The sequence below is a fragment of the Oncorhynchus gorbuscha genome, linkage group LG11 (genome assembly GCF_021184085.1).
Source record: "Oncorhynchus gorbuscha isolate QuinsamMale2020 ecotype Even-year linkage group LG11, OgorEven_v1.0, whole genome shotgun sequence".
NCBI lineage: Eukaryota > Metazoa > Chordata > Actinopteri > Salmoniformes > Salmonidae > Oncorhynchus > Oncorhynchus gorbuscha.
Window position 1 is genome coordinate 63,268,164 of NC_060183.1, and position 27,688 is coordinate 63,295,851.

At 43.0% G+C, this 27,688-nt stretch overlaps 2 protein-coding genes across 2 annotated transcripts in view; both read left to right on the top strand.

The window, feature by feature from the left end:
• Window positions 1–506: 506 nt before the first annotated feature.
• Window positions 507–5,355, top strand: LOC124049093 (betaine--homocysteine S-methyltransferase 1-like). The gene is made up of 8 exons (XM_046370438.1): window positions 507–665; window positions 1,236–1,368; window positions 2,524–2,636; window positions 2,869–3,060; window positions 3,220–3,367; window positions 3,636–3,818; window positions 3,932–4,160; window positions 4,401–5,355. The coding sequence occupies exons 1-8, from the start codon at window positions 642–644 to the stop codon at window positions 4,579–4,581; spliced, it is 1,203 nt and encodes a 400-aa protein (XP_046226394.1). The 5' UTR covers window positions 507–641; the 3' UTR covers window positions 4,582–5,355.
• A 3,582-nt stretch (window positions 5,356–8,937) lies between these two features.
• The window catches only part of LOC124049094 (junction-mediating and -regulatory protein-like), a 72,424-nt gene continuing 53,673 nt past the window's right edge, over window positions 8,938–27,688 (top strand). The window contains exon 1 of the mRNA XM_046370439.1: window positions 8,938–10,492. Within this exon, the coding sequence (XP_046226395.1) occupies window positions 9,593–10,492 (900 nt within the window). The 5' untranslated portion in view covers window positions 8,938–9,592. The remainder of the gene's footprint in view (window positions 10,493–27,688) is intronic.

Genomic DNA, 27,688 nt, shown 5'->3' on the forward strand with positions numbered 1-27,688 from the left:
TGATTGACCCATGCTAAATATCTGTGCTGTGGGCCTTCACTGAAGTTACAAACAACCATGATAAGCTATTGCACATTGCCCTGTCCACATCTTTCTTTTAAGTAAACATGCACAAGGTAAAATAACAAGTGTTCTTTGTGCTACATTTGCATTTATAGATGCAGAGAAAAAAGAGATCTATGCTGTGTTCATAACAACTGGGAACTTATACATCTGCATTGCTTGCTATTTGGGTTTTAGGCTGGGTTCATGTAGTCAGTTGTGACATCTGCTGATGTCTCCGACTTCCGACTTCAGTACGTTCAAAACAACTGGAAAAAAAACGAGCGACTTGAAAACTAGTTCTGGACTGTCATCCAACTCGGAATTCCAATTCATGAACCGGGGCCTCTTTCTAAAGCTTTCCGACCTGGGGATCATTGACGTCATGATTTTACATCGTTTTTCCCTGAATTCCCAATTTTCATGAAAGCACCATGTGTAAGAAGCAGGAGCAGGCGGATCTGTGTGTGACATCACTGCGCACCACACCTCTCTTTTGGCGTATAAAGGCAGAGGTTTCACTGCTTCAAACACCAAATCTAGCCGAAGCGGTTGGTTGAGAAGGTGCATCTAAAATACAACTGCAATCACCAATAATCATGGCACCCGCTGGAGCTAAGAGGGTAAGTGGCGACTTAATATTGTATTAACGTCATTATGGCTGTATACAATTGCATGCATTCTTTTGCAGAACCTTTGCAGATGTGCTATGTATTGCTGTATACAATTGCATGCATTCTTTTGCAGAACCTTTGCAGATGTGCTATGTATTGCTTCAATTATTGAGAAGTTATTTGTTATAATGCGTAAGTTTTTACAACTATAAAACATTCTCACAAAGCGTGTTTGATGGAACAATTGTGACTTCTACTTTAACTATATTCTGTAACTTTGTTTTAGAGAAGCGTTTCCCAAACACTGCCCTAAGAGTTTTGGTGGATGAGTTAATAGCCTGAATCAACTGTGTGGTACTAATTTGGGTAATACTGCTAAATTTTAAGTGTCCCCAACCCACTGAAGTTGAAATGTTAAAATGGTTGAGGTTTAAGGTAAGAACGTCCCAAGGATTCCTGATGGCACCGACCCTAGTTTACGGCTAGCTTATTTCATCCAGGGAGCTGTTATGCGTGTTAATTAAGCGTGCATATTTCATATTTGGAGAAAGACCAACTAATTACGCAATGTTTGTGCAGAACATTCTGGAGCGCCTGGATGCAGGCGAAATTGTCATCGGGGATGGGGGCTTCGTATTCGCTCTGGAGAAGAGGGGATACGTGAAGGCGGGTCCCTGGACTCCTGAGGCCGCGGCAGAGCATCCCGAGGCTGGTAAAATGAGCGCGCTTATCTAATTGCTTGGCTACCTAGCCTGGACCATGCATCAGTCATAATACATAGCGGTTCGCGCAGCCTCTCGCCTACAACTTGTCCACCAGACGCACACTGTAAAGTATTTAGTTCCGCTAACATTTTTGTGGAAATACTGTTATATTTTTAAGTTGTAAATAGTTGTTTTTTTATGAACTTGATGTATTCTGAGCTATAACGATTGAAGTTACTTGAACATGAATCTTTTTTGCAGTGAACATAGTGTCCCTAACAAAGGTTAGTACTTTAAGTAGATGTTTTTCTAGTGTAAGTAGTTCTGATTACTCATTTTCAGTGGTGTCTTAATGTTTAGCCTAACATTGTTTTATGCATATGAAGACTTGCCACTTGAACCCCCCTTGCCAGTCCTTCTTGGGCACCGTGCTCATTTCTCGAACGGTAACTGGTGGTAGAGCTGTAAGCATTACAAGATGCTGCATTAGCTTCTGTTATGACGAGTGGGGCACATTACCTTGTTGATGGTGAGAATGGGTTGTCTCATTATTGAATGTCAGTTTTCCCAAAGGTTTTGATATTGTTCCTTATCAATTACACATCATAGCACAACAAACTGCTTAATACTATTTTAGAAATGAGTTTCTTTATTTATTAACACTCTTAAACAATGGATGCTTATTGAAATGTTGACTTACCCCAAATCCCCCCAAAACAGAGCCATGTGGCACTAAATATTCTTAACTTGCAAAAAAGTAACTATTACAACACATAAATGTCATTGTTTTACTCAAATATCAATCTGACTACTTTATTTTAAGTAAAGACAAACATAATAGTCAAGTAAGAACAACTTATTTTATGAATGTTGGCCTGACTGCCAAAATATTGAATAATCATAACTTGTGAACTCTACTTTAGATTAGCAGAACACAAGTAAATTGTTATTTACTCTATTACCTAATTTGTTAACAGTACTCAAACATTAAGTGATAAATCTTATTGACATGAGTTGGTACGACTTTTATGCTTAGTTCTACTGACTGTTGGAGTAGACACTACTAGTTACTTTTTACAGTGCACGTTTTAACCAGACGAGGCTGAGGGCATTAAGTCGAAGTTGTAAATACTTAGCCAAAAGCCGATTGCTCTTACTTCCAGTGCGACAGCTGCACCGTGAGTTCCTGCGGTCGGGGTCAAATGTCATGCAGACCTTCACCTTCTACGCCAGTGACGATAAGCTGGAGAACAGGGGTAATGCTCAGCGCTTCACAGTGAGTATCTGTCTGCTCGGTTGGGAAAGCTCAGGGGGGAATGAATAAGCATGCCAGACCCATGCTACTGTAATGACCTTTTAGCCAAATTGACCAATGACTGAAAGTGCTGATATAAATTATTTCTGGTGTTTAGCCTACTTGGCATGTTTCACATTAGTGATATAAAATACATTGTACTGTACCTGAAACTACATCAATAAGGTTGTACACTAATCAATGGCTGCACCAGGGTGCGCAAATCAACGAGGCTGCCTGTGACCTGGCCAGAGAGGTGGCCAATGAGGGTGACGCGATGGTGGCAGGTGGGGTCTCCCAGACCCCCTCATACCTGAGCTGCAAGAGCGAGGCTGAGGTCAAGGGTATCTTCAAGAGGCAGCTCAATGTCTTTGTCAAGAAGAATGTGGATTTCATGATTGCAGAGGTAGGAATGTGATGTTGTACATGCATATAGCACATTTTCTTATACACAACATCTCATTTTGACCTGACCGTTTCTATGTTCAATGGATCCTCACTTGGACAATGCTGGATTCTGTGTTTTGGGTCTTCACTTATTCACCCCATCTGTGTGTTTGTGCAGTACTTTGAGCATGTGGAGGAGGCAGAGTGGGCCGTGCAGGTGCTGAAAACCTCCGGGAAGCCAATATGTGCCTCCCTGTGCATCGGCCCTGATGGAGACCTCAACGGTGTCAGCCCTGGGGATTGTGCTGTCAGGCTGGTCAAAGCTGGTATGGGACTTAATTTAACCATTAGATGTGCACACATGTTTGTTTTACTATCCTTTTGGGGACCAAAACAATTGGAGCTTGAACTCGATTTCCTTAACCCTAATTGTAAGCCTAAAATCGCCTTTTCCTTGTGGGGACCGGTGGCATGTCCCCCCCCCCCTTGTTTTACTATCCTTGTGAGGACTTCTGGTCCCCCACAAGGACAGTAAAACCAAAAACAGTGTCAATAGTGATATTGTCAAAATGTCATCTCACTCTCTGCTTATAGGAGCCAATATTGTTGGCATCAACTGCCACTTTGACCCCATGACCTGTGTGAAGACAGTGAAGATGATGAAAGAGGGAGTGGAGAGGGCAGGGCTGAAGGCCCACTACATGGTGCAGCCTCTGGCCTACCACACTCCTGACTGCAACTGCCAGGGATTCATCGATCTGCCAGAATTCCCCTTCGGTACACACACAATAACATCTCCATCGCAATCTCTCTCCTGCCCTGTAGTTGTTCTTTTTCCCTTTTTCTTCCTTTCTTGCCTCCCTCCTTCTGACTACATTTCTCTCCCCCAGGTCTGGAGCCCAGGATTCTGACCAGGTGGGACATGCACAAGTACGCCAGAGAGGCCTTCAACGTTGGCATCCGTTTCATCGGTGGCTGCTGCGGCTTCGAGCCCTACCACATCAGGGCTGTGGCTGAGGAGCTGGCCACAGAGAGAGGCTACCTGCCCCCTGCCTCCGTCAAGCACGGCAACTGGGGTGCTGGCTTGGAGATGCACACCAAGCCCTGGGTCCGCGCCAGGTAACGAGACCGTATACACCACAAGGATACAAATTAATAAGATACCAGGAACCACGAAGTGGTGCCAGTATATGTACATTTACATTTAAGTCATTTAGCAGACGCTCTTACTCCAGTCCAAAATTACAAGAGTTAAATTATTTAACTCTAATTGTTACATGTACATACTACTGTAACATTTTAGTACCAGCTTATAACTACATTTGGCGTATACATATGACCATCCGTCTCTTCCCCCAGGGCCCGCCGTGACTACTGGGAGAAGCTGAAGCCAGCATCCGGCCGTCCCAAGTGTCCCGCCATGTCCACCCCTGACAGCTGGGGTGTCACCAAAGGCCATGCTGACCTGATGCAGCACAAGGAGGCCACCAGCCTGGACGAGCTCAAGCCCCTGTTTGAGAAGGCAAAGGCCAGCCACTGAACATTCCTCCTGGGCTAGGAGGGAGGTAAACCAGCCAGGAGGATGCTGTTCTCTACTCGTGGTAGTTGTGTTGTGGTATTGTGTGAGAAAGGCAGAGGGAAGAGCTCCCACATATTCCAAGTTTACATACCAAAAATGATCAGATAAAGTCTTATTCTCCTGATTTCCAGGACCATCTTTTTGTCAACCATCTTTTTTGTTATTTTTCTTGTCATTTAGATTTGCACCACCTGTACATAGTGTAGCACCATCGTATACTCTTCTGTAATAATTGAAGTAACATGTTATAGATTTCTCATTTCAAACTTGATATGTGCTTTACTTGGACAGAATGTTACAGGAGTCATCAAGCCAGTGATGCGTGGTGTTAGAGAAACAAACAAAAAAGTTGTTGTGTCCACATGTCTCCAGAGTGTGCTGTTGATCTGGGGTGTAGTCATTACGCAGAGTCTGTTGCAAAACATTTAGCAACAACTGTTTACGCCAAACAACATTTGGCATCAAAACAAGTTTCTATTGGACAAATTCAGTTAGGTTTTGTTCTGCTTGCTTCATCATTTGTTTTTTTTAAACAGTTTCCGTTGCAAGAGGTAATGAATACATCCCTGGTGCATCTAAACCTAAGCTTATAAAGTGTTAACTACTGTGAACACAATGTTAGCTCTGAAGAATGTAGCCTAGTTCTGAACACAATCTAGTGCCAAATATTGTCTTACCAAATGGAAGTATTGACTTCAATACTGTTTTATTTAATAAACTTCCACGTGACCTTAATGTTTGACTTTTTATTGTATTTCTTATCAAAACATTAGACACACAACTGTTTTCTGAAATAAAAAAATAACCAAGTGTTAACAATTACAGTAAATTGTGACATCAAAATAAAAATGATTACATACACGCAGTCATTCTACCATTACAAAAAATGTCCTGCAGAAATATTCAATCATCTGAACAGTTTCTTTCACCGGCTGGGGCCCTCACCAACCGGCCATCTCATTCATTAAACATTAAACAATCTCTGAACTGCACATAAAACAACTACATTAGCACTCCCTTCATCTCTATGCATTGTGATACTGTAAATTTGTACATCCTCTGTAAAGATTAGTATATCGACTTCTCATTCCCTTGCGACTGTTCCTACACATTTTGTATGTAAATTCCTGTCTGTATTTGAGTTTTAATGTCAAGTACAGTGACATGCCTTTCTTGCTAGTGTTAACCCCAACAATGCAGTAATAACTATTTAACAATATAAATAAGGTAGAACCAACACACAATCTAGAAATATTAAAGTACAATATATGGTCATTTCCCGTACCATATTTACAGTCTGCAGGGAATGATAGATATGTATAGGGGTAAGGTGACAAGGCATCAGGATATATGATAAACAGTAGCAGCAGTGTTTATGATTGTGTATAGAGTCAGTATAAAATCATGTGTGTGAGCAAATGATAGATGGAGTGTGTGTGTGTAGTATCAGTGTGTGTGTAGGGCCCTGTGAGTGTGCAGAGACTTGACGCACAGGTACCGCTTGCTGTATGGAAGCAGAGAACTGTCTATGGCTTAGGTGGTTGGAGTCTAACGATTTTCCGGGCCTTCCTTTCACACCGCCTGTTGGAGGTCCTGGATGGCAGGCATCTCGGCCCCAGTGATGTACTGTGCTGTCCACCCCACTCTCTGCAGCGCCATGCTATCGAGGGCAGTACTATTGCCATACTTAAGCAGCGAACAGGGAGTACAGGAGGTCACTAAGTACGCACCCCTGTGGGGCCCACGTGTTGAGGGTCAGCGTGGCAGAGGTGATGTTGCCTACCAGCACTTGGGGCAGACCATCAAAGTCCAGGATCCAGTTGCAGAGGAAGGTGTTCAGTCCCAGGGTCCTAAGCTTTATGTCGAGCTTGGAGGGGACACTGGTGTTGAACAGTATTCCTCTTATTTAGGTGGGTGAGGCTGGTATGGAGTGCACTTGACATTGCCTCGTTTATGGATCTATTGGAGTGGGTCTGGGATGATGGAGTTGATGTGTGCCATAACTGTCATGCAGGTGAATGAGGACCCAAAAGCGACTTGGCGAAAACAGAGTATTTAATCCAGAATAAACTTTACAAAACAAAAAGCATAATACTACACGTAAAGACGAGAACGGACTGGAGACTTGATCGAGAACTGCAGGTTGCCTCGGGAAGGCACTTGAACCTAGCAGACTCAGACACCTGCTCACCACGCAGCATCTGAGGGAAACACGACACGACAGGGCAAAACATAGACACAGCACGGTGAATTATAAATGAGGATCCGACAGGGCAGGTACGGGAAACAAGGAGTGAAATAGGGACTCTAATCAGGGAAAAGGATCGGGAACAGGTGTGGGAAGACTAAATGATGATTAGGGGAATAGGAACAGCTGGGAGCAGGAACGGAACGATAGAGAGAAGAGAGAGCGAGAGAGTGAGAGAGGGAGGGGGAGAGAGAGGGATAGAAAGAGGGAAAGAACCTAATAAGACCAGCAGAGGGAAACGAATAGAATGGGAAGCACAGGGACAAGACAAGATAATAAATGACAAAACATGACAATAACAAACCTCACATAGCACTTGATGATTACAGGTGTGTGTGCTATGGGGTGGTAGTCATTGTGGTATGAAGACTTAGAGTCCTTAGAGCAGCGTTTCCCAACTCAGTCCTCGGGACCCCAAGGGGTGCGAGTTTTGTTTTTGCCCTAACACTACACAGCTGATTCAAAATGTAAAAGCTTGATGATTAGTTGAATCAGAGGTGTAGTGCTAGGGTAAAAAACAAAACGTGGACCGAGATTGGGAAACCCTGCCTTAGAGTTCTTATCTCTAAATGTTCTCTGTCACTAGCAGCACCATATTACCAAGTAAAATTCTGAGTATGTGTAAATACACTTGACGAATTAGGATAATTTTGATTCCTGCAGTAATTACCATATCCTGCAGGAATATCAAAAATCCAGGACTGAGTTTAGGAAAACATGATTTAGCAGACGCTCTTAACCCTAATTGCGCCTGTAAGTCACTCTGGATAAGTGCCTTGCTCAAGGGCTCATCGGCAGTTTTTTAAAAACCTAGTATTGTCAGTGATTTGAATCAGCAATCTTTTGGTTACTGGCCCAAAGCTCCTAACTGCTAGGCTACCTGCCACCCGTTCACAAAAGCAAAAATTCCTCCAGGAAATGTATCTTTTAGTTTTCAGAATGATTTATATATTTTTGTTATGCAATTTGTTACATGGTAGGCTATCTCTACCTAACTGCCATATAGTGTGACTGCTTGGTTTAGAGTAGACTAGAGCAGTTTAACTGCATACATTTTAGAGACAAAGTATGCCATCAAGTGGACAAAATGGAAATCACCTTGTAGTATACTACTGTTAAGTAAACTATCATCTGTAGGTGGCAGTGTTGGACCATCTGGCCCACTATAATCCCCAGTAGGCTTCAGTATCATCATAACAAACAATGACTGTATCAAAGGTAAAAGCAGCAAGTAAAAACGAATTAATTCATGATTTACAAAATATATTGTAGCTTAATGGCCAAAAGTTTGTTTGTACCATGTTTTGTTTTGCTACCATGCTGTGCTGCTGCCATGTTGTGCTGCTACCATTTGTTGTCATGTGGTGTTGCTACCATGCTGTGTTGTCATGTGTTGCTTCCATGCTATGTTGTCTTAGGTCTTTATGTAGTGTTGTCTTGTCGTGATGTGTGTTTTGTCCTATATTTTTATTTTTAATCCCAGCCCCTGTCCCTGCAGAAGGCCTTTTGCCTTTTGACAGGCCATCATTGTAAATAAGAATGTGCTCTTAACTGACTTTCCTAGTTAAATAAAGAAAAAAGAAAAGTGGAAACGTCTGTCATTTAATTAAACACCTCCCAAATAAACAAAACAGATGTTCAATGGTGAGTCCTCAAAACATCAAATGAGAGTAACCTAACCATTCAGTTGATTCTGTCACTGGCAACAAATGGTCTGAAGTCAATGAAATATGTATATTTTGCTTAGATTATTTAACAAATTGTCACCACCATGCTTGTTGCTATGACGCTATTATGTCATGGTGCCTTTGTTATTATTTTATGTATTAGTTCAATGCAGGCATATATATGTTACATTGACAGAGTGAAAATTGTATGAGCACAAAGGATTACTTGCCAGGGCAAGTACTAGTTGTGTTATGCATGATTTATAACACATTAATAAAGGTTTATATTAAAAGTGATTTGATTAAAATAAATAGGGATTTGTAGGCTACATTTGACATGTTTTGTTGTAAATTTTCTGCGTCACCACGTCCACTGCGTGTCCCACGTGCAGATGTTTAGGTCCTCGTGCAGAACTACGTCACAACACTTCGCAGTTGGAAGAAAAACGTTTGAAAGAGGTAAAGATGCGACATCAAAACAACAATTTGCCGGATGGAAAAGAGGGACATCTCGTCTTTGGACTATTAACAAAATAGAAACAGTAAAGACAGTATTTCCGAACATTTCAGAAAGGTGGTTTGTTCAGAAAATCCCCCCGGGTTTGACAGCACAGCAGCTCTCAACCGTTTCACGGCTTGTAAAACAGATCCTCACACGTGACGATGGGAACCGCGGCTGTGCATTGTCTGTAGTCGCACAAAGGGAGCCATCCAGCGCATGTAGCAGGCTGGTGAGCGAGGCAGGTGGAGAGATGACTAGCCTGCCAATTTACGACATAAGTCGACTCTTACGCTTTTCGTGTCTGTTTTGTTCTTATGGATGTAGGCAAGCTTTTTACGGAAATATTTCCTTTACTTGATGTCTGATTTGAGGAAAATCTGCGCAACGTTCAGAGGGTAATCAACTCAAAGCTTGTACACAAAGCTAGCCACGGCTGGTTTTCTGTAATCTTTTTGGTTAACGTAGCTAGCTAGCCTTTTTAGCTTCAACGGCGAACTGTAAAAAAGGGGTATTTGTGTGTGAGCTCACTAGCTCCGTTTTTACTGGCTGGATGAGATGCCATTCATGATGGAGGATTCTGTAGAGTCGGACTGGGTGGCCGTTCGACCAAATGTTTTCGACGAAAAGGAAAGACACAAATTCATTTTCATCGTTGCTTGGAACGAGATTGAGGGAAAGTTCGCCATAACCTGCCACAATAGAACAGTACAGAAACGGACAGCGTTTCGGGATTCGCTATTGGAAACTGTCGAATGCGACCTCGTATCCCCCGTCACCGTCAAACTAGCCCCCGAGGCAGACAAACACAAAACTCCAATAAAAAGTCCTACCAAAAGGAAAGATGACATCTCCACATTGGTTAAAGTTAGATGTAACGTCAGCCCGAAAGAAATAAAAACGACAACGAGCCCCATTCGAGAGAGAACTGCGGCGGTGGGTTCCTCGTCAAGGCCAGCCGAGAGTGTTATCAAAACACTGGGGTCGTGGGACATCGTGTCCTGCAAGGTGACCGACATTGAGGTCCTGGAACCAGCGGATGTCCCTAGTTTGCCTCGCTCTCCGGATGATGGCGACGGAGAGGAGTCGGACAGCAGCCGAGAGGGCTACAGCTGGGCCGGGCTATTCTCCTTCCAGGACGTCCGGGCAGCCCACGTTCAACTCTGCGCGGTCAACTCGGACCTGGAGCCCTGTCTGCCCCCCTTCCCTGAGGAGCCGGTGGGCATGTGGACGGTGCTTTTCGGGGCCCCGGAGGTGTCCCAACGGGAAACGGATGCCCTGTGTTACCAACTCCAGGTGTACCTGGGCCATGCTCTAGACACCTGTGGCTGGAAGATCCTTGCTCAGGTGCTTTTTACGGAGAGTGATGACTCAGAAGAGTACTATGAGAGTATGAGTGAGCTGAGACAGAAGGGTTATGAGGATGCTCTCCAGAGGACCAAGAAACGTCTCCAAGAGGTAAATTAAAACTTTACTCCTGTCTCTCAGCACCCATGTTTTATTGGGGAATAGCTAAACGTTGTGAACAACCAGTCTCCAGACAAAAATAACAAGTGTAGCTACATTAATCCTCAACTGTTCTGCATGACTAACACTAGAAAATTGCTGCCATAAATTTTGAATAACACAAGAGAATTGATTTCATGCCATCATATTATCATCATTCTGGTCTCACAATGAAGAGTTTGTGTTTCACATGAAGGAGAATGCCTGGAGAAGTTCCTGACACTCCTTACTGTGTTTACAATTGTGTTAAGCTGGCATTACTGTACATTACTGTATACACACACACACTGTGTCCATGGGCTGATGAGATCCAAAATGCATGTCAGGGTCACCCAACCACATGGTCGTCTCTCTCCCCCTCTCTCTCTCTCAATTCAATTCAAAGTGTTTTATTGGCATGGGGAACATGCATTGCCAAAGCAAGTGAAATGGATAATGATCAAAAGTGAAATAAACATCTGTTGCTCTAAACTCCACAGTCCCAGGCCTGTAATATGATCCTGCCCTGACAATCCAGTTGGCTTGCTAGGTGGAGTGGAGTCCATGGTTATAGTTGGATAATGGGGTATGGGTCCACCACACTTAAGTCATGCAGTTCAGCTAACTTAGTTTGAATGTTATCATTTGAATGGCTCCTATGATGACAAGGACAATCAACATTCTAGTAACAAAGACCAGTGCTCATAACAAAGACCAAAGACCAGTGCTAGTAACAAAGACCAAAGCTCCTCCTTCAGGGCAGCTCCTATCACCCTGTTATAATCATCATCGTTATTTTAAGTGCTAGGGCACACTTTATATAAAAACTATCCGCTCATGCTTCCCTCTTTATCTCTCCATCCCCATATGTCTGTCTTCACAATCTCTCTGTCATAGTGTGTGTGTTTTGAGTCAGACCACAGAACATCTGATCAGGCTAGGACAGGGCATGACTAACCGGTGCAAATAAGACTCAGAATCAGGCTATTGCTTGGCGTTACAGAAGGGTGTTTCACTCATTATGAGGACTAGATTGTTATTAGGTAAGCTAATGTTAATTATGTTATGACAAATGTATAAACATTTGGCTGAACGTGGACTGATTTGTACTGTGTGAAGAGTACACTGTCCTTTGGTTTTATGGAAAAACTTGGGTAAGAATGATGTTGATGGCAATGGAGGTTATTAGGTTATTACTGGAAAGATTGTGTATTCCCTATTGCAATGATGACCTGGTTTGACTCCGTAAGGTGTTACTTCCTGGACTGAGAGAGAGACCGAACACTGTTTTCATATTGTAGGTAAATGAAGCTCATAAAACAACTAGGGTAATGCCTCATCTAGTGTGTGTGGAGGTGCCTGAAAGTGACTTCACATTAGAGGTCGACCGATTAGGATTTTTCAATACCGATATCAATTATTTGTGGACCAAAAAAAGCTGATACCGATTAAAAAAAAGATTAAAAAACGTATATATTTGTAATAATGTGTCACGGCTGGCTGAAGGACTGGACCAAGGTGCAGCATGGTAAGCGTACATTTTCTCTTTATTAAAAAATGCCACCGACAAACGAAGAACAAAAACCAAACCGTGAGGCTTTGGGCTATGTGCCCTGAACAAAGACAGTTAACTTCCCACAAAACAGGTGGGGGAAAAGGGTACCTAAGTATGGTTCTCAATCAGAGACAACGATAGACAGCTGCCGCTGATTGAGAACCACACCCGGCCAAACACATAGAAATAGAAATTCATAGAACATAGACTGCCCACCCAAATCACACCCGGACCAAACCAAAATAGACACATAAAAACGCTCTCTACGGTCAGGGCGTGACATAATGACAGTTACAACAATACTGAATGAACAATGAACACTTTTATATTAACTTAATATAATACATAAATAAAATCAATTTAATCTCAAATAAATAAGGAAACATGCTCAATTTGGTTTAAATAATGCAAAAAACAGTGTTGGAGAAGAAAGTAAAAGTGCAATATGTGCCATGTAAAAAAGCTAACTTTTAAGTTCCTTGCTCAGAACATGTGAAAGCTGGTGGTTCAATATTCCCAGTTAAGAAGTTTTAGGTTGTAGTTATTATAGCAATTATGATGCGTCAACTATTTCTCTCTATATAATTTGTATTTCATATACCTTTGACTATTGGATGTTCTAATAGGCACTTTAGTATTGCCAGCCTAATCTCAGGAGTTGATAGGCTTGAAGTCATAAACAGTGCTGTGAGCAAGCATTGCTAAGCGCTGCTGGAAAACGCAGTAAAGTTTGCATGAATGCTCGCGAGCCTGCTGCCGCTCAGTCAGACTGCTCTATCAAATCGTAGACTTAATTATAAAATAATTAACACAGAAATTTGAGCCATTAATATGGTCAAATTCAGAAACTATCATTTCAAAAACAAAATGTTTATTCTTTCAGTGAAATACGGAACCGTTTAGTATTTTATCGAACGGGCGGCAACCCTAAGTCTAAATATTACAGTTACATTGCACAACCTTCAATGTTATGTCATAATTGTGTAAAATTCTGGCAAATTAGTTTGCAACGAGCCAGGCGGCCCAAACTGTTGCATATACCCTGACTTTGCGTGCAATGAACGCAAAAGAAGTGACACAATTTCCCTAGTTCATGTTAGCAGACAATATTAATTTATTTTAACTAAATATGCAGGTTTAAAAATATATACTTCTGTGTATTGATCTTAAGAAAGGCATTGATGTTAATGGTTAGGTACATTCGTGCAACAATTGTGCTTTTTTCGCGAATGCGCTTTTGTTAAATCCTCTCCCATTTGGCGAAGTAGGCTGTGATTCGATAAATGTACAGGCACCGCATTGATTATATGCAACGCAGGACATGCTGGTTAACCTCTCTAGGGTACGTGGGTAAGCATCCCACCTCGTCAACAGCCAGTGAAACTGCAGGGCACCATATTCAAAACAACAGAAATCCCATAATTAAAATTCCTCAAACATACATGTATTTTATACCATTTTAAAGATACACTTGTTGTAAATCCAGCCACAGTGTCCAATTTCAAAAAGGCTTTACGACGAAAGCACACCAAACTATTATGTTAGGTGAGTGCCTATTCACCGAATAACACAGCCATTTTTCCAGCCAAAGAAAGGATTCACAAAAAGCAGAAATATAGATACAATTAATCACTAACCTTTGATGATCTTCATCAGATGACACTCATAGGACTTCATGTTACACAATAGATGTATGTTTTGTTCGGTGAAGTTCATATTTATATTAAAACATCTGAGTTTACATTGGTGCGCTGTGGTCAGAAATGCATTGTCTCAAACGAACATCCGGTGAAAGTGCAGAAAGCCACATAAAATGACAGAAATACTCATCATAAACATTGATAAACTATTCAAGTGTTTATGGAAATATAGATAAACTTCTCCTTATTGCAACCGCTGTGTCAGATTTCAAAAACGCGTTACGGCGAAAGCACACTTTGTGATTATGTTAGCTAGCCATAGACACGCATACAGCCATTTTCCAACCAAGGAATGTCACAAAAGTCAGAAATAGCATTTAAATTAATCACATACCTTTGATGATCTTCATCTGGTGGCACTCTCAGGTCTCCATGTTAGACAAATGTTTGTTTTGTTTGACAATGTCAATCTTTATGAGCAAAAACCTCCTTTTTGTTTGCGCGTTTTGTCCAGTAATCTAAATGCAGAAGGCACTAATTCCAGGACCAAAAGTTTTTAAAAAGTACAATAAAAATGAGTAGAAACATGCCAAATGATGTTTAAAATCCATCCTCCGGTTGTTTTTGTCATAAATAATCAATAATATTTCAACCGGACAAAAGCTTCGTCAATAGGAAAGGAGAAACAAGAAAGGAGAGTTCACGATCAGGGCGCATGGCTGATGAATGGAAATTTCCATTAGTCAATGATTGAAAGTGCTGCATCTCCCTAATTTTTCAGAGTAAAAGCCTGAAACAATGCCTAAAGACTGGTCACATGTAGAGGAAGACGGATACCGTGAACTGGGTCCTAAGTCTTTGTATGGTGGATAGGCTTTCAATGGAAAAACAGGCTTTCAAAATAATAGTACTTCCTGGTTGGATTTCTCGGGTTTTCCCCTGCCATATCAGTTCTGTTGTACTCAGACATTATTTTAACAGCTTTGGAAACTTTAGTGTTTTATATCCAAATCTACTAATTATATGCATATCCTATCTTCTGGGACTGAGTAGTAGACAGTTTAATTTGGGCATGCTTTTCATTCAAAATTCCGAATGCTGCCCCCTACCCTAGTGAAGTTAACCCAGTAATATCATCAATCATGTGTAGTTAACCCATCAAGAGCCTGGGTAGATGGTACAACGAAAGCCTCCGGGATAAAGATCAAGTGCAGCAAGTAAGGCAGGACATCGCCGACGGTCTTGAGAACATCAACAAGACCCTACTGCCTGGGAGGCTCAAGCTCTGGTGCCTACAGTTTGGACTTCTCCCCCGGGTAATGTGGCCACTCACCGTCTATGAGGTCCCAATAACAACAGTGGAGAAGATGGAGCGAACCATTACCTCATACGTGAAGAAATGGCTGGGTGTCCCACGATGCCTGAGTAACATCGGCCTCTATGGCAAAGGGGTCCTTGAACTACCTCTTACAAGTCTAACGGAGGAGTACAAGTGCTCTAAAGTAAGACTTCAGATGACATTGAAGGACTCCAAAGACCAGACCATTAGCAAGGCTGCACCTCCCCTACAAACTGGACGGAAATGGACATCATCCAATGCTGTGCAGCAAGCAACATCAGCCCTGAGACACCAAGACATTGTGGGGAATATCCAGCATGGAAGAGGAGGCTTTGGCCTGGCAGCAAGCAAACCAACGTTCCATAAGGCAACAACATCTGAACGCAGGAAGCTGGTGGTCGAGGAGGTGCGAAGACAGGAGGAGACTGCAAGAAGTGCAAAGGCTGTCTCTCTTGCTAAACAAGGGCAATGGACGCGGTGGGAAGGCCTGGAGAGGAGAAAGATCAACTGGAGTGAGCTTTGGCAAATGGAGGCAAGCAACATCAGCTTCATCATAAGAGCTGTTTATGATGTGCTTCCATCACCAAAAATCTACATCAATGGTATGGCGAGGACTCGACCTGCCCCCTCTGCCCAGCTCCAGCGACTCTCAGGCATATAATGACAGGTTGCAAGACCAGCCTCTCACAAGGCCGCTACACCTGGAGGCACAATCAGGTCCTCAAGAGCCTGGCTGCAGCACTTGAGACCAAGAGGAGTGCAACCAATTCATTACCTCCAAAAACAAGCAATCCCGTCAAAACAACAACATTCATCCGGGAGGGACAGAAAAGGCCCAAGTATCTTCCTACAAAGCCAGAAACTGGACACCTAGCTATGGCCCGGGACTGGAAGATGCTTGTCGATATTGGCCAGCAACTCATTTTTCCACCTGAGATTGCTTCTACCAACCTTAGGCCAGACATGGTACTCTGGTCCCCTTCACGAAAGGCTGTGTACATCATAGAGCTCACAGTCCCGTGGGAAAACTCTGTTGAAGAGGCCTACGAACGTAAGAAACTGCGTTACACAGAGTTGGCAGCAGACGCAACTCAGCGTGGCTGGAATGCAAAAGTCTGGCCAGTTGAAGTGGGATGCAGAGGATTCGTGGCTTCTTCCATCATCAGGTTGCTGAAAGAACTTGGAATCCATGGACAGGCTCTGCGGCAGACCGTCAGAGCAGTTTCTCAAGCAGCTGAAAGAGGTAGCCAGTGGATCTGGATCAAACGGAAGGACCCTTGCTGGGCTATAACTTCATGACCCCTCACCCCCACCTGAGAACTCAATTCAGATCCCTCCAACTTGAGGAGGGCATATGAGGTATGCGGTCAGCTGTATGGCTGGCTCAGAGAAGAGGACGCCCCTGCCTTGCACAGTCCTGTGGGACATCTTAATTGGGCATGGGACACAAGCTAAGGCTTGATCACCCTTTAGCTGGCCACCTTTGATGAGGGTGTTTAGTGATTAAAGGCCGAAACACCCACTGATTCGAAGGCACACTACTGAGGATGTGTCCCAAAAATTGACATCTTACCCCAGTCTAAGAAATAAACCTCCCATGCCACTCTGTCAACATCACGGCAAATCTCATGCGAGTGCATTCCATCTATTGGCACAATGGACAGTTTTTAACATCTCGTCCCGTGTTTTATGATTCTGTAGTGAAGATTGTTTTTTATAAGATAAGTTTAATGCTAGCAACTTACCGTGGCTCCTTGCTGCACTCGCGTAACAGGTGGTCAGCCTGTCACACAGTTTCCTCGTGGAATGCAATGTAATCGGCCGATTGTTATGAAAACTTGAAACCGGCCCTAATTAATCGGCCATGCCGATTTCCCCCCCCTCTCCCTCTTTTGACCATTCAGATCAGCTCTTTTGCCAGTAATTGGGCAAAAGATCAGAATTGGGCTGCCTGTGTAAACGCAGCGTTCTGCATGTTTTGGTTTCGGCTGGCGCCTATCCAAACTTGGGGAGGGGAACGGAACGAGTGTGCTCGCGTACTCCCTTCAAAGCAAGAAAAAAGCTGCAATAGTACTGAATGTCTTGAGATCTTGAGATGCTGTAGCCAGTATACACTTCCTCAAAATAGTCAAAGGTAATCAAAGAGAACTCAAGAAAGTGGTTCGTGACCTAAAAGAATGCACCACCAGGGGTCATATTAACAGAAAAGATAATATGCATTAGAAATATCTTGTGTTTTGTAACTGCTAATTTTGTGCTTTATTTGCACTTCACTCGATGAGAATTCACATACGGGCATTCAATCAGCACACAGTGCTCTGACTGATGTGTAGCTACTTTTCTGTGGTGCTTTTCTCAGTGTAGCCTACTTTTGTCTGGTAAAATGCAAGATTAACTTCAAACAAAACATTAGGAAATATCCTGTCCACTTTATTTCTATGATCAACGTTACAAATATGATGGCCTTGCATGGTTTCTGCCCACTTTCCTTCTATGATAAACATTGCAAATTTGATGGCCTTGCATAGTTTCTGGCCAAAATACCTTGCTTTTTCATTGTAAGCTGATTTGCTTGTGTGGCTGCTAGCCAAATAGCGTTGCACTTAAGCTACAGTATTTTCTGCCAAATGTGTTGCGCTAATGTATTTTCTGTGAAGGAAAACTTTAGTTCCAAGCCCCTGATCACACTATTGAAGCAAAAAAACTGTTGACTTTCAATATGGTTTAAAATGTATATTTGTTTGATGTTTTGTAACATTACACATATTGCTACCAAACCGTTTGGTACAGGGACCTCCTTTCGGTCTACACTGTGAACCCAAATGAATACATATTTAAAAAATGTAAACGCTATGCCTATGGTATGCTGCATTGTATGCCATTGACTCGAGTAAATCTGAGCTATTAGGCTATTCTGTTAAAACAACTAGAGCCTATGTGCACGTTGTAATAACAATTTGGATCTTAACTGCTGCATTTCAAACTATCCTTTTGAGTCGCAGCCGGGAACTGTCCCACTGGGCACACATTGGTTGAATCAATGTTGTTTTGATGTAATTTCCAACATGGAATAGACGTTGAATTGAAGTCTGTGCCCAGTGGGGTACGATGGCAAGAATTTTAAGCCAGAATTGGAGGATCCTCCATAGGATCCTCCATAGTTTGTGAACATTTTGGCTTCAGAGTAAATCACAATGGCGATGGACAGAGAGTTGTGGATAAAATGTTGACAGTATGTTGCCACTGCTCAACAATGGCCTATGCAGCTCCCAACACCTCAAACATGTTGACACATTTATGCTGACTGCATTTCCGCCTTACTCTGGTGCTAGGAATACTAAGAAACAACAGCACAACATCGTCTCCCCTCTGTATTCAAGCAGCCCTTCACAGCTGATTGTAATAGAGAGAAGAAATGGTATGCTGCGGACAAAGACAGTACAGTATGCTTTTCATGAGAGTGGCGCTTAGCTTGTTGTTGTCGCCCAATCACAAGTCATCAAAGGGGCCCTACAGTCATAGAGCCTCTGTGTGGCAAAGAAAGTTAGGAGATTATTCAATCAATGAAGGACTGGCATAAAAAAAAAATCTTGGTCGACCAAGAGTGACCATTTTAAATGTTAAAATATGTATTTTTCCATATATAGACAAACCCTGTGTGTTTTAATAAAATCAACTATATCTAGGCTACGGAGCTTGTCTGATGCCTTAATTAAGCACTCTGTGATGTAAATAATTAGACACGCAAATTACTGAAGGGAGCCAGAGATCAAGGTAACCTAGCCAGAAGAAAAAAAACTTCCCGATCCCCCTCCTCCAGCTGCTGCTGGCCTTTGCAGATTCTGCCGTTATCCTCCTGAAGTTGCCGGTAATAGGCTACACCAGGGGTCGGCAACCTTTCCTATTTGAAGTGGCACTCAATCTTACCATTTCTACGGATTTCCGTGCCAGTTATGATTTTCATATGCACATTTTCGTGGAATCGTTTTATTAAATTTATAATAAAGTCTTTGTACCTCAATCATTATCATATGTTTAATACAAATTGTAATGGCTAACTGTGTAAAAAATAATCTACATAAAGCCAACAAATAAAAACATTGCAGCCTGCAGGTTGAAAATATTCAGATTTTAAAAATAAATATCTTATAAATCACATTGTCTACTCATGGCCTGTCTGCAAGAAACTTGAAGCATTGTATCAACTATCAACTTGGTCTGGCCTGAAGCTGGCACTAGCAAACTTGCAACATTGTAGAAAATATTCTTGGCCTTCAGAGTTTCCTGTGCCAGTGAGCTCCTGACAGACACAGCTGTAGGCTATTTGCGCAACGGATAAGAAGTAATCAGGTAGGCCGATTTTATGACGTTTCCACCGGATCAGAGCATTACATTTTTTTCCTCCTTTCACACAAGTGGTTATCGAAAGAGAACTGGAAATCTTTTTCAAATAGGCTACGTTGAGGAACTATTGTCATTCTCAATGGATGTAAAAACAGACTTAGTTTACTTGCTGTTTGAGGTGAATAAGAAATTACTTTGAGAAGCTCCACAGTGGTGGTGAGTTAAGACAATCAGAAATACTATCAGATCCCCATATGTGAACATTTATAGGCCTATATTTTTGTGCCGGTTGCCTAGGCCTACTTCTATGCGTAAATCGGGGGCGCACCCTTAATCAACATTGACAGGAGCGCTTCAAACAAAAGACAATTCATAAATTGGCAACTTGTAAATGGAATGAAATACACCAAAACATGTTCCTCAGAAATGTAGCCTAGGTTGTGTGGTCCGCAAAAAAAGTGTCCACACCGACAATGAGAACGGTAAAAGACTAATAATAATAATATATTGAATGCATTAACCACTTGCTCCTACCTGGCACGCAGGCGTCCCATCTAGAGCTCTGGAAATGCAAATGCGCTACGCTAAATGCTAATAGTATTAGTTAAAACTCAAACGTTCATAAAAATACACATGCAGGGTATTGAATTAAAGCTACCCTCGTTGTGAATCCAGGCAACACGTCAGATTTTTAAAATGCTTTTCGGCGAAAGCATGAGAAGCTATTATCTGATAGCATGTAACACCCCAAAAGACCCGCAGGGGACGTAAACAAAATAATTAGCATATTCGGCGCTACACAAACCGCACAATAAAAATAAAACATTCATTACCTTTGACCATCTTCTTTGTTGGCACTCCTAGATGTCCCATAATCACTATTGGGTCTTTTTTTCCGATTAAATCGGTCCATATATAGCCTAGATATCGTTCTATGTAGACTGTATGATAAACGGAAAAAAAGAGCGTTTCATAACGTAACGTCATTTTTTAAAATTCAAAAAGTCGACGATAAACTTTCACAAAACACTTCGAAATACTTTTGTAATGCAACTTTAGGTATTAGTACACGTTAATAAGCGATAAAATTCATCAGGAGGCGATGTAACTTCTATAGGTGTCGTCTGGAAAAAAACATGGCCGAGAGAGCTCGACCAAAACATCCGGTCGGAGAACGGAGGGAAGGAGTTCCCTTGAACCGGTTAGATCAAGAATCAATTGTGAATCAAATGACAAGACTCTAGACAACGTGTGGTAGCTGTAGGCGCTGAAACCTCGGTCTCATGTAATTCGGTTCACTTTGAACAATTCCTGGAAGTAAGCGCAAGGATATTTATTTCCATTTTCAGTGATCAGGTTTTCCTGCGCTATTCGATGAAATGATTTAACCAGTTTTAGAAACAGAGTGTTTGCTATCCACACATACGAATCATATGCATATACTATATTCCTGGCATGAGTAGCAGGGCGCTGAAATGTTGCGCGATTTTTAACAGAATGTTCGAAAAAGTAGAGGGTCGACTTAAGAGGTTAACAGAAATTACCGTAACTAAACAAACAATTTAGATAAACAATTATGGGATTTAACGGTAAATGTGATACTGGTGTGCCATCCTGCGGCCTCTACAATGGATTAGTCTACTTAGACCAGACAGGTGTGAATCCGACAGGTGTCTCGTGCTAAATTTTTTTATTTGTGACTGCTCGACTAAAAGAATATTGGTCGACTAAATGGGGTCAGCCCTAAGACCCAATGTGGGGTCGCCTGATTTGAAAATGGGGTCGTCGGATTTGAAAATGCGGTCGCGAGAGACTCAGAAAACAAACATTTTGCTTGGCTAATTGAACCAGGATTACATCAGTAACCTCCAATATCCGGTAGATGTGTTTGTAATTAACAGTGGTTTCTGAATGCCTTTATGGACCAGCACCTGTGGTTTCTGGGAAGGGGCTTTTGCAGGGTCCCCCACACAATGTACACATTTATGATGGCAATGTTGAGCACCCCCAAAACACATATTTCCACAATTTTCTGCCTATGCGTCCAACATTGTAATAGCTCCTCAGTTGGTCAAGATGGTCAACCCCGCCCATTTTCTTGTTGTAATCCATTACAAGCTCTGGAACAGATATAAGTTCCAACCACTTAACCTCTTATGGGTAGGTGGGACGCTAGCTGGCCAACATCCGGTGAAATTGCAGAGCGCCAGATTCAAAATACAGAAATAGTCAAATTAAACATGTATAAAAATACAATTGTTATACATCGGTTTAAAGATGAACTTCTTGTTAATCCAGCCACTGTGTCAGATTTCAAAAGGGCTTTACGGCGAAAGCATACCATGTGATTATCTGAGGACAGCGCCCCGCTTACAAAAGCATGCAAACATTTTACAACCAAGTAAATTAATTACAAAAGTCAGAAATAGCGATAAGATTAATCACTTACCTTTGATGATCTTCATACGGTTGCAGTCACAAGAGTCCCAGGTAAACAATAAACATTTGTTTTGTTCGATAAAGTCCCTCTTTATGTCCCAAAAACTCAGTTTTGTTGGCACGTTTTGTTCAGTAATCCACTGGCTCAAAGGTGGTCATGACATGCAGACGAATACACCCTAATTGTACCTGTCAAGTTCGTAGAAACATGTCAAATTATCTTTATAAATAAGCCTCAGGTTGTCCATTGTCTAAATAATTTATCATATTTTAACCGGACAATAGAGTCTTCGAAACAACGAACGGCACGCAATCGGTCACGCAAAACAGCTCTGGTTCATTCTACAGTCCACTTAGAAAATGGTCTCGTTCTTTCTCATTTTTCAGAATACAAGCATGAAACAATGTCTAAAGACTGTTGACATCTAGTGGAAGCCATAGGAATTGACATTTTGGTCCTATCCCAATACATACTGTATAGGCATTCAATACTGTATAGGCATTCAATACTGTATAGGCATTCAACTGAAAATTTCCCACATCAAAAATATCCCACTTCCTGGATGGATTTTCCTCAGGTTTTCGCCTGCCAAATCAGTTCTGTTATACTCAGACATTTATTTGAACAGTTTTGGAAACTTTAGAGTGTTTTCTATTCAGTACTACCATGCATATGCATATCCTAGCTTCTGGGCCTAAGTAACAGGCAGTTTACATTGGGCACCTCATTCATCCAAAATTCTAAATACTGCCCCCTACCCAGAGAGGTTAAAGACAACTCCAAAAATCCTGCTACTGTCACCTTCGTCCCAGGCTGTCTGGCACAAGGGTGAATGGTAAGACTTTGGGCAGACATACTCCATGGAAACATAGGCTTCCCTCTCGGGTGTGCTATCCCTCTTCTCCTCCCTCTGCTTCTTCCTCTCCCTCTGCTTTATCCTCTCCCTCTGCTTTATCCTCTCCCTCTGCTTTATCCTCTCCCTCTGCTTCATCCTCTCCCTCTGCTTCATCCTCTCCCTCTGCTTCATCCTCTCCCTCTGCTTCATCCTCTCCCTCTGCTTCATCCTCTCCCTCTGCTTCATCCTCTCCCTCTGCTTCATCCTCTCCCCCTCCTCTGTCTCCCTCCTCCTCTCCCTGTTCCCCTTCCTGATCCTTTTCACTCTCCTCTTCCTCTCTCCCTCTACTCTCCTCTTGCTCCATTCCCACTGCCTCGCTCCACATCTATCACTCCAGTCATCTCTAACTCCTCCCTGCCTTTTGCTGCTAAGCCCTGATTCTCCACATCACTTCCCTCACTTTCCCTGACCTAGAGGAACAGAGTAACAGAGGGAGAAGAGAGGAGCAACAAATAGGATACCATTGTAGTCAGGAACATACTCTCTCTCCCTCTCACACGGTCTCTTTCTTTCTCTCAACCTATTAATCACCTCTTAGGGTTTCCCATAATAAATTGTGTGATACAGTTACACGCCTCCCATTCCACACTTTCCCACCCTCTCCCGCTCTCTATTTCACTTCAATCAATTCTCAACTCGAGATTTCGCCAATGTTAACTGATTAGTTACGAAGATGGGACAGTTTCCAAATGTAATTGCATCGGTAGAAACAGGACAAAACAAGCACCTTGTTAGCTGGCTATGTAATTAAATATCCAACTCAATATCATATGAGCTCCACTGCATAGGCATCTACCTTAACCTGTTACTCCTACCCCCTACTTCTTCGAACATTCTGTTAAAAATCGCGCAACATTTCAGCGCCCTGCTGCTCATGCCAGGAATATAGTATATGCATATGATTAGTATGTGTGGATAGAAAACAGTCAGACGTTTATAAAACTGGTTAAATCACGGCTGTGACTATAACAGAACGTGCGTTTCATAGAAAAGCGCAGGAAAATCTGATCACTGAAAACGGAAATATATATCCATCCGCCACCTCAACCCATTGATAAAGGCGAACCACAATAAATGGGGCTGAGGTTGCAATACCTACAGCTTCCACACGATGTCAACAGTCTTGTCATTTGCCTAGGCTTTGTTTCTTGGTCAAACAAAGAAGAGACAAGCCATTTGTTCCAAGTCTCCGACCGGATATTTTGGTTGAGATTTACCCGGACATTATTTCCAGATGGACAGCTAAAGAATATACTTCGCCTCGTGACCAATTTGATCGCTTATTAATGTTTACTAATACTTAAAGTTGCATTACAAAAGTATTTCGAAGTGTTTTGTGAAAGTTTATCGGCAACTTTTTTAATAAAAAAAAATGACGTTACTAAGACGCTATTTTTTTCCGTTTATCACACAGTCTTCATAGATCGATATCTAGGCTATATATGGACCGATTTTAATAAAAAAAGAACCAATAGTGATTATGGGACATCTAGGAGTGCCAACAAAGAAGATGGTCAAAGGTAATGAATGTTTTATATTTTATTTGTGCGGTTTGTGTAGCGACGACTATGCTAATTATTTTGTTTACGTCCCCTGCGGGTCTTTTGGGGTGTTACATGCTATCAGATAATAGCTTCTCATGCTTTCGCCGAAAAGCATTTTAAAAATCTGACTTGTTGCCTGGATTCACAACGAGTGTAGCCTTAATTCAATACCCTGCATGTGTATTTTAATGAACGTTTGAGTTTTAACTAGTACTATTAGCATTTAGCGTAGCGCATTTGCATTTCCAGATGTCTAGATGGGACGCCTGCGTGTCAGGTAGGAGCAAGAGGTTAACACAACAGCTAAGCTGTCAAATAATAGGAAAACAAGGCAATGTATAGCCTATGAATATCTGCACCTAGCAAACCTGACAAACCATAACCTAAGCAGACAAACACAATTGACTCTACTTATTTTGGTGGCTAGTTTGCTGGATGTCTGTATGGATAGCTAGTGAAAGTGATAGCTGAGGTTGACGATTCATGAGCGCAGCCCAAATTTACCGCTACACACACAACTTGCCTAACAGACTAACTAGCTAGCAAGCTATAGCAAGCATCTTGGGCCGTTTCCATCTTTTAATTACATCAGTAGAAACAAGACAAAATTACAGCTAAACACTGCAACTATTTCCATGAGACAGAGCAATCATTTGAGCTCCACCGCCGATGTGCTTGCCTGTACCAACTAAGTGATCATGACAGGACGTGCTAATCTGACCCAAAGTTTCACAGCAAACATTGACAACACCAAGCATATATCTACTGTTTACATATTTCACTCACCTTGACATCACCGCTTTTCATTGTGCAAGTATGTGTTCGAATCCTTATCACCAACCAACATAAATGCAGCCTCTTTCACAGTGAAAAGTCGTGCCTACTTCAGCGCTGTCATTTTGGCTAATGAAGTGGGGAAAAAAGACAAATGACAGCATGACCTTTTTCTGGTTGACAAAAGCCACACGAATATGACAACCGGTTGTTTGCAAGTCAATTTTGTGATTATTAACACTGATATTATTGTTAGAAAAACAAGGCCGTTCGCTGCCGCTATAGTAATTTAATGAAAGGCCGTTCGCTGCCGCTATAGTAATTCAGAGGACTGAGGAGAACCGGCTTGAGGCAGGAGACATGAAAGGTGGGATGAACTCTTAGTGTAGCAGGCAACTTGAGTTGGACCACAACAGGATTAATGATCTTCTCCACTACAAACGGACCAATGAACTTCGGTGACAGTTTCCTCGACTCAGTCCGTAGAGGAAGATCCCGTGTAGCCAACCAAACCTTATCTCCGACGGTATAAGCGGGGGCAGGAATACGGCGACGATTTGCCTGGATCTGATACCGGTCAGAAACCTTAAGGAGGGCCTTCCTGGCCCGATGCCAGGTGCGGTGGCAACGACAAATGTGGGTCTGGACAGAAGGAACCGAGAGATCCCGCTCCTGAGAAGGAAACAAGGGAGGTTGGTAACCGTACAGGCACTGGAAGGGAAACATCCCAGTGGCAGATGAAGGGAGAGTATTATGAGCATACTCGACCCAAGGTAATTGAGAGGACCAAGAGGTGGGATCAGAGGAAACAAGACAGCGCAGCGTGGACTCCATCTTCTGGTTGGCTCTCTCCGCCTGACCATTAGATTGGGGGCGAAATCCAGATGTGAGACTGCCTGTAGCTCCAATGGCCAAACAGAAGGATTTCCAGACAGCAGAGGTAAACTGAGGACCACGGTCAGAAACAATGTCACAGGGCAACCCGTGGACCCTGAACACCTCCCTAACCAGGATCTCGGACGTCTCAGTGGCAGATGGCAGCTTGGAGAGGGGAACAAAGTGGGCAAACTTGCGGAATCTATCCACAATGGTCAGAATAACCGTGTTACCAACAGAAGAGGGCAACCCCGTGACAAAATACAGGGCCAGATGCGACCAAGGTCGCCGGGGAATAGGTAGGGGCTGAAGAAGCCAGAGCTGGCCCGATTGGTACTCTTATTCTGCGCACAAACAGGACAAGCAGCAACAAACCTCCGGGTATCTTCTCCCATGGCAGGCCACCAAAATAGTCTGCGCAGTAGCGCCATAGTCCGAGCAACACCAGGGTGACAAGCTATCTTGCTGGCGTGGGACCACTGAAGGACAGCAGAACGAACGACTCAGGCACGAACAACCAACCGGGTGGACCGCTACCGGGCCCGGGCTGTGTCTGAAGAGCCGCCATCACCTCCTCCTCAATCCTCCATGTAACGGCTCCCACGACAACGTTCTGGAGAAGAATCGTCTCAGTCTTGGCCCCACTCTCCTCCGTCTTGGAGAACATCCGGGACAGGGCGTCCGCCTTCCCGTTCTTCGACCCAGGTCGGAACGTCAGGGAAAAATTGAATCACCCAAAAAACAAAGCCCACCGGGCCTGACGGGAGTTGAGACGTTTAGCTGATTGCACGTAAGCCAGATTCTTGTGGTCAGTCCAGACCACAAACGGTTGCTCCGCTCCCTCCAACCAGTGACGCCACTCCTCCAAGGCAAGCTTCACAGCGAGAAGCTCTCGGTTACCCACATCGTAGTTTCTTTCAGCTGGAGAAAGACGACAAGAGTAGAAGGCGCAAGGATGGAGTTTACCGTCAGTGGAGCTACGCTGGGACAGGATGGTGCCCACCCCCACAGACGCATCCACCTCCACAACGAACTGACGGGAAGTGTCAGGTTGAGAGAGAATCGGGGCGTTGGTGAATCGGCTCTTCAAATCTAGAAATGCTCGGTCTGCCTCAGGAGACCAACATAACTTTCTGGTGCAAGACGTCAGTACAGTTAAAGGGGCGGCCACCCGGCTGTAATCACGCATAAACCTCCAATAAAAATTTGCAAACCCCAGGAATCTCTGGAGCTGCAATCTCGTACCGGGCTGGACCCAATCCCGAACCGGCCGAACCTTCTCTTGGTCCATCTTGATCTCTCCCCTGGAGATGATGTACCCGAGGAAGGATGTCGTGTGGGCGTGAAAATCACACTTCTCAGCCTTCACGAACAGACGGTTCTCCAATAACCGCTGCAGGACCTGCTTGACATGCTGAACGTGGCTCGAAAGCTCATTCGAGAAGATGAGGATATCATCCAGGTAAACGAACACAAAAATACCAATCATACGTCTCAGAACGTCATTCACCATACTTTGGAACACAGCAGGAGCTTTGGTCAGTCCAAACGGAATCACCTGGTACTCGAAATGTCCCATCGGAGTATTGAACCCAGTCAACCACTCGTCCCCTTCTTTGATCCGAACCAAATGATAAGCATTACGTAAATCAAGCTTATTAAAAACCGTAGCACCCTGTAAAGAATCGAAAGCCGAGCTCATCAAGGGCAGGGGATACTTGTTCTTGACCGTAATATCATTCAAACCCCGATAATCAATACA

What these genes read in the sequence shown, in the direction of transcription:
- LOC124049093 (XM_046370438.1), top strand. Translation starts at nt 642, where the DNA reads ATGGCACCCGCTGGAGCTAAGAGG. An exon ending in CACCCGCTGGAGCTAAGAGG is followed by an intron (nt 666 to 1,235) that starts GTAAGTGGCGAC and finishes ATGTTTGTGCAG; the next exon opens with AACATTCTGGAGCGCCTGGA. An exon ending in AAGCCCTGGGTCCGCGCCAG is followed by an intron (nt 4,161 to 4,400) that starts GTAACGAGACCG and finishes CTCTTCCCCCAG; the next exon opens with GGCCCGCCGTGACTACTGGG.